This window comes from Dipodomys spectabilis, unplaced genomic scaffold (genome assembly GCF_019054845.1).
Source record: "Dipodomys spectabilis isolate Male_0828 unplaced genomic scaffold, ASM1905484v1 ptg000141l, whole genome shotgun sequence".
In the NCBI taxonomy this organism is placed as follows: domain Eukaryota; kingdom Metazoa; phylum Chordata; class Mammalia; order Rodentia; family Heteromyidae; genus Dipodomys; species Dipodomys spectabilis.
The window spans coordinates 2,955,134-2,962,636 of NW_024870818.1; the positions used below are offsets into that span (position 1 = coordinate 2,955,134).

Sequence of the window (7,503 nt, forward strand, 5' to 3'; positions counted from 1 at the left end):
TTTATTTTTTCTTTTATTAAAAAAGTACCAACTGTATGTACAACATAAAGCTCATTATGCCTCTGGCAACGCCTAAGTTTTGTTCTGTTTTCTCTCTTCTCTTTATATCAATGTTGCCAATCCACGATTACAGTGGGAATGGCTCGTGCTACCCACACCCCCACCAGCCACACACATACTGTCTATACTAAGTACATTATACCAGGGGCCAAATATGGCATGCAATAAACTGGGAGACATTTTATAGAAAATTCCTTTATTATAGTGCAAATAACTTTCAGCAGTGACATAATGTAACAACACATTTAGCAACATTTTACACCATACAGTAAATAAGAAAGTGTTTCTTTGAAAATATGTCATCATAGGAACATTATTATTATTTCTACATGAATGCTGGAAAATGCCAAGGTTTGTTTTTCTCCAGGCAATAGGGCTTTCTCCCTCATTTTGGATATCTTCTTTTAAATACAAGTGGAAGGAATTGCCATTTAACAAATCATCAGAGTGATCTCTTAGGAGTTCTTAAACTGAGGTTGGCAAGATTTGAAATGAGAGTTCAAAATTTAAAAAAATAATTTTAAGACAATTCTGGAAAACCCCAGAAAGTAGAAGTCACTTTTAATAACTTTGAAGTAGATATACACATTTACCCCAATTTTGCTGCAGAAACAGATTGTCTAAAGCCTGCCTTTTATTCCCCCAGAGCCTGATTGTGATTCCTCAGTTTTTGGTTATTGCGAAACTAGGGCTCTGGTTAGAAATAACTCTTCACATATGCAAATACTTGTCCTGTGAAGGGTTCAATTGCACTTTCCAACCTAAAATTCATACCTTAGACCTCACAAGCTGGGGAAAGGCGTGAACACGTTCCAGTTTCCAGCTAATCATAAGGACAGTGGAATTATCCCCACTACTCATTTAGCTCCACCTAAATCAAACCATCACATCATTTAGATTAATCCCAATAGGCTTACCCAAGAGGTTCCCACGACCTGTAGGGCAATGGAGGGTTGACACTGTATTTTCACATTAAGCTTCCTAAGGGCTTGGCTGCTAATGAGTTTGCAGATAAGAGAGAACAGTCACTTCTGATCACATTTACTCCCTGATTGTTTACGTTCTACCAAGCAGTGCGTAGGATGGTTGGCCACTCAAGAACCCTCCCAAGGAGGTTTCCACCATGAGTTGAATCAAACCCCTACAAATATATTTCAGGATGTCTCTCTACAAACACTCTTTAAAAGTGGCTTCACAAGCCATGAGAAGTTAATCAACAGCTTGAAAATACCTGGAGCCATAGAACAGCCCCCATGCTGACTATGGCTGAATAAGTCAGCTGATACATAAAGCACAGCCAGTTTTGTTGGACAAAGTATCCTTGCATATAAACACCATGGAACTCTGTGGAACAGTTTCAAAGTTGAGATAAATCCAAATGTATCACCTATAAAAAATTCACAATTTTAGTTTGCTCTGTTATATTAGACTTTGGTACTGAAACACTGTCTACATTCTCGACACATAACCATGACCTGGTCATGGCTGTGCCTCTGCATGTTGTGTAAAAAATAAAAAAAAACAAAAACAAAACTCAAAAGCAAAGCAGGACGAGGACATGTCATAACAAGACGCAGTAAGCTGTACAAACAAAACCTAAATTATATATAAATACATCCCACCCCAGCACCTCTTTTTCCCCCTTTCTACCTGACCAAAGCAATGCCAAGAGTCCTTCTCTCCAGGGCCAGTGCAGCTTGTGAAATTCAATTCCCAGGACACCAACTTTCTGTGGCCTAGTACCAGAGACTACCATCAGATTAGTTCCCCAAGTGCAGGGAAACTTGAATGAGTTCATTGGAAGCATTCATACTACTGGCTGGGCTCTAACATTCGAGATCCTAGAAATTAACCTTTCTGATAAACCAGTGGGATCCTTTTCTAATCTGGATCCCATCTTATCCTATCTTCCAAGCGAATATGGTCAGAAGTATCTTCTGTTCTGAAACTCCATAGGCATTGCTTAGGGATTTTGGTGAGGGCTGCATAAGAAAAGTTATACAATGAGCTAACAGCTTAAGTTGGTATAAATTATTTCTAAGTAAGTTATTCGGGGTCATTTGCTTCTGCTTTACACTGCATTCCAGGATCTTTCATATTATACTTTTAAAACTTTATATAATATTCATTTTAAAAATTGTCTACGCAATCACCTTGTACATGTTTTCAACTAATTTAATAACAATGAGCTATTATGCAAATCTAGGGAACAGTTAATCTTAATACTGTGCTAATTCATAGTAAAGAGAAAAAGCAATGTAAATAGAATTTCATATAATTGACAATAACTTGAAAAGCAGTTTTGCCAAATCGTTGCAAATTTTTCCCAAAAGCACTTAGAGCAATTTATGCTGAGAGGTCCAGGGGTATTGAGAATAATCATCCAACAGATATAAATGCACCTGTTCTATGATTATAGTATGTAATTCCCCCTCCCTTGGACCTAAGGTATTTGTACATTCCAAAGTTCATAACTTTGCTGTTCTTGAGACATTGCTCATTCTCTAGTACATATATTGAATATAAATAAATAACTACAAGAAAGCTTCAAGAAATCTAAGTTAACATTATGCTGTGCAAAACAAAACAAAGCCAAAAACCCTCCAGAACCAAAACAAAATAAAGCCCAAACGTTGAACAAACTACATTCTATGTAAATACCCTGACTAAAATGGTGCTTGTGCTACACAATTCCATGTTAGTGCAGAAATGTGTTGGTTTTCATGTACCGTGGTAGTTTTTAATGTCTTTAGCACTTTTGTTTCTAAATAACCTTGCTTGGAAATGACGAATAATTTGCTACCAAATCACAAATCATCACAAATCCATTTTAGTGTAGTCTGAATAAAATCCAGCATTAAGGTATTACTTTGTTTTTGGAGTAATGGCTCGGTGTCTTTGTCCAACAGCTTTCATCTTATGGGCAAACCCCAGTTGTTTTAGACTTGAACTGCACAGAAAGAAGAGACAATGAAGCTTGCCTTTTGTTTGTATAAGTCTCCAGATCTTTCTAGGACACATCTTCCAAACCAACAGTTATGTAGTTTTGACACCTGATCCTACTTGAACTCAAAGTGCTTCAAATAGCGTCAGCCAAGTTTGGTGATCTGGAGGTCCCCATTTATCTTTATGGTGTCAATGGCAGATAATGTTTGAATGCGATGATAAAAATCAAAGAGTTGGTGTCCATCCACAAACACTCTGAAACGTGGGTGCTCACAAAGAATTTCCACCTGGAAAAAACAAAATTATAATCTCAATTTACAATTTAAATGAAATCTGCTGGAGGAAAAAAATGAAAAGAAGTTCATTTTAGCAGAAGGCAGTATTGTCAATGATTCTCAAATATGAGAATGCTCTGGAAGCACAGAGAGTGGTTAGAATACTGATGGCTGGGTTTCACTCTCCAGTGTTCCAATACAGTAGTTCCAGGGTGAAGTCTAAAATGGCATGCTTCCCCCAAATTCAATGCTAATCTTGCCGGAAAAAAGAACACACTTTGTGAACCATTGCTCTACATTACCCAATATCCTTTGAAGATTTAAAAGGGATTAGGCTTTAACATCTTTCCCTGCAATCTAGGAAGGGATGGGAAATAGCATAGATGTGTCTGTGTGGCACTTCAGCCTCTTCTGCCTACTTCTGAATGATTCCATCCCACCTCCAAGGAAGCCCCTCAAGAGGCAGAACTGGTACCCATTAAGCAGCACGTAATGATAGTCTAAACACTGAAACATGGTCAACACTAAGGCAGAGAGAAGGTTGTATAGTAATTACCACTGGACCAAGAATGTGTAATTAACAAGGCTTTGTTAAGCCAAACACAAATACTGATTTCACACAGTAAAACCTTTTTTCTTCTCCTTTTCCTTAAGTAATTCACCACAGAATTTAATTATTACTTCTGTGCTATAATGTGTTTATTAAAATCATTGGTATTTGTCATGCAAGAAGAGACTCCATATGTGATATTAGTCACATCTAATTCATATTATTGCTAAAATTATATCACCAGTCAGGGACTAGTTCAGTCTCATTTTGTTGCTGGGAAGCATTATGTCCTTCTGGAAGCCAGAAGCTCTGGTTGCTCTCGTGAGCTAAGTGTTAAGACAATCACTAAGAGGATGCTCTGGCCAAGAGGGGCCTAAAGAAACATTACTATGCACAGCATAGTAATGCACTGGTATGGAACCAGGTAAGATCATGGGTCAGGGGTATCTTCTCCAGTCTGTGGTTAGAAGGGCAACAATCTCAACTCTATCACTGATGCAAAAGTCATGGATTCTTCTTTCCAGACTCCACAGACTATAAGGGAAGATAAACAATCATAGGCCTTTGAAAATCTCTAGATGCAGAACAACCAGGTAATGTAAGTAGAGCCTGCTTGGTAAGGCTTACTTGTAACATGGAGCTTTTAATTGAGTTGCCATTACTGTGATGTATAGTAACAGGATGTGATGAACATAACTTTATCACCAGGTCTGACATTTCAGTAAGTCCTTTAAAATGCATTATTCACTTGCATCTTTTATTTGGCACTGTCCAGCATAGAGAGGAAGGCTCTGCTAATGCTGCTTGATTAGATGGCAAATTTGGGTTGTGTTTCCTGCCAGCTAGATAGTGAGTAGCAAGTCACCATTTACCCAGGCCCATGGGAAGGAATCTGTCAGCTACTCAGCCTGTGACCATGAAATAGATGCTAGCTTAATTAACCCACAGGGGGAACAAGGGTACACATGTGGCCTCATTAGCAAAGGGAATGAGAGAAAATGAAATGAAAAATCACAAAATGGCTTAAAAGGCCATAATTAATAAGGTTTTGAGCCACTTAAAGGCAGAAGAAAAAAATGAAGGGAATTCTGGATACTTCCTAATATTTATTAGTCAATGAAATATTTGGGAGCAGGTATTTACTATAGGCCTAATACTATTTTGGGGATTACACAGAATAGCATTTGTCATAGTAGCTAAGTATAGTTAAGTACTAATTCTTAGCAATTTGAAGATGTAAAGGCACATGTATTTACTAAATATATGGGCTGAAAATAGCCAAGAGCTAACATGATGAGTATTAATTTCTACCAGCAAACAAAGCTCTTTTGATTCTTTTTTTTTTTTTTCATTATTGGGTGAAAATTTTCCTAGACATGCAGAAATTCTGGCTTCTGAAAGCACTCTTGGCACATACTAGATAAGAAGAACATCACGGCCCTGCCAAAAGTTGGGGCCCAGGCACTTGAGGTACTTACCCTGAATGGCTGGTCTGGGATGAATGGAAAGTAAGGGATTGCTGACTGCTCTTCACCCCTTTCCCCAGAAATACAAGAGTTCCGGAGTAGCTGCCGGTCTGTGAACACAGCTTTGAGTTCAATGGCCACATCGGCAGGAGGGTCTTCCGAGTCTCCACAGGTCAAGCTGATGGCAAAGCTGAAAAGGAAATAGCTGCATTTATTCACAGTTGGAAATAACATTTCAACATGACTCAAGTACTCCTGTGGGGTTTTTTTTGCTTTTACTAGGACCCTACTCTTCACAAGACTACAGAGAAGTAACATTATACTCAAACCAACTGATTTTGTGAGACCAGCTGATTTTGTGAGGCTGATTTAGTGAAATACCCAAGGTCACACATCATTATCTTAATCCACCTCAGAATTCCCAACACAGACCCAGAAATTGACCAGAAGAAATAATGCCTTGTAAAGCTGGCTTCTTATTTATACTGATAGGTCTTGCTCCTAACACTATGGTACAAAACTATGGAAAAAGAAAAAAAAAACAAAAATCCCTTTGGCCTTCCTAAGGGTCAAAGAGAAAATGTGGGTCTATATTTATCATCTCTGATATAAATAGCTGTCTGGAGAAATGATGGCTGGGATTCATACACATTCTTTTCATGGGAACATGGTACTTTCTTGGCACTGTCAATGAGCTAGCTACGCTGTCCACAAAGGAAGGAAGAGAAGATTGAGCCACAACACAAATGGGCAGGGCCTCGCGGCTGCACGGTATCTGAACAGTGACAGGAGCCGTGCCTTACCTCTCTGGGTTGAGGTCTACGATGCCCATCACCAACACTTTCTTGCCTGGTCTCATGCCACCTTTAATGTGCCCACAAAATGGAACGATCTGCAAAGGAAGAGAAGAAAGCGAGTTCACCGACTGTTAAGAGCAAAGCCAGTTCCATTAGAAAATGCATGGGGGAAAAAAAAGAGCTTAGGAAAGAAAAGATAGAGGCAGAGAGACCCAGAACACAGACAAAACCATTTACCAGTCGTGGGAAGTACACGTCCGCTTGAACTGGAGAGCCCAAAGAGTTGTTTAAGTGCCCATCATCTAGTTTCTAAAAATAGAAGCACACAGATTGGCTTTCCTCAGACCCTCTTTTCTTCAGGGGTGGAGGGAGAACAGGGAGGGAGGCAACCCATCCTAGTCTAGCACAATCCAGCAGCCCTCCACAGACACAGAGGCAGTGTCTGCAGATGCCGGCTTTCCCCTAGTCCATTAAATAACCGCACAACCCTCCTCCTCCCTCCCCAGAACAAAACCCCTGCTTTCCTCGGGTAGCTAAGCTGCTCAAGATCCTCACACCCGTCAGACTGAGATCGACTTCAAGGTCGCTGCCCACCCGCGAGCCAGGGCCCCGTGCAGGCTGGCAGGCCCCTGGCCAAGCCCCGCAGCTTGGGAAGCGCTGCGGGCCAGGCCCGTGCTCGGGGACGCGGCTCAAGTGGAGCAGCGGAGCTCAACTTCTCCCGGGAGCCCCCGGCGGGGACCCATTTCTTCGGGGGAATCCCCGGGACGTCGCGGGCGGTGGCGGGGCGCCACGCGCCCCCACGCGCGCGCACACACACGTGCAACACGCACACACCTGGCCGACCCCTCGCACGGGCCGTGAAACGTCGAGGTGCCGCGGTCGCCCGCCAACACCCTTCCCCCGCCCAGCGTCCCCCGGGCGGGCCGTGTGCACCGCGGACTCCCGCTAACAGGTACCCGGCGTGCCCCGGCGCGGGGGGCTCCGGGCCGGGCCTGCGGCTCCTCCCCGCCCTCGCCCCAGCCGGAGCCGGCGGCGGAAAGGGGGCGCCGGGCGCGACCCCCCCCCCCCCCCCCCCGCCACACTCACCACCACGGCATCACTGTCGGCCACGGATCCCGCCATGTTCCTGCGCGGTGCACCGGGACGCACGGCTGGCGGCCCGGCGGCGGGGGACGCTGGACGCGGCGCGCGCGCGGGGAACCCGGGGCGGTCCTGCGCGGAGCGGGAGCGCGGGTCCGAGGCGCGCGTGCACGCCGGCGCGGGTCCGCGCGCGCGCGCGCACGCCCGAGGCCGGCGCGGACCGAGCAGGCCGGGCCCGGGAGAGGAGGAGGGGGAGGGGAGGGGAGGTCCAAGGTGGCCGCAGCCGCGGGGACCCGGAGCGTTTGGCAGCCGCGGCTGCTGCCCGTGTC

At 43.8% G+C, this 7,503-nt stretch overlaps 1 protein-coding gene across 1 annotated transcript; it reads right to left on the minus strand.

The window, feature by feature from the left end:
- Window positions 1-235: 235 nt before the first annotated feature.
- Lgalsl (galectin like) lies at window positions 236-7,283 on the minus strand. The gene is made up of 5 exons (XM_042691250.1): window positions 7,181-7,283; window positions 6,332-6,403; window positions 6,101-6,189; window positions 5,310-5,487; window positions 236-3,293 (listed from the first exon to the last, which is right to left on the minus strand). The coding sequence occupies exons 1-5, from the start codon at window positions 7,214-7,216 to the stop codon at window positions 3,150-3,152; spliced, it is 519 nt and encodes a 172-aa protein (XP_042547184.1). The 5' UTR covers window positions 7,217-7,283; the 3' UTR covers window positions 236-3,149.
- Window positions 7,284-7,503: the final 220 nt, after the last annotated feature.

Excerpts from the sequence above, each read along its gene's own strand:
- Lgalsl (XM_042691250.1), bottom strand. The coding sequence starts at position 7,216 with ATGGCGGGATCCGTGGCCGACAGTGATGCCGTGGTG. Across the intron at positions 5,488-6,100 it reads GTAGACCTCAACCCAGAGAG|CTTTGCCATCAGCTTGACCT; the intron begins GTAAGGCACGGC and ends TTTCCTTTTCAG. Across the intron at positions 3,294-5,309 it reads TCCCAGACCAGCCATTCAGG|GTGGAAATTCTTTGTGAGCA; the intron begins GTAAGTACCTCA and ends TGTTTTTTCCAG.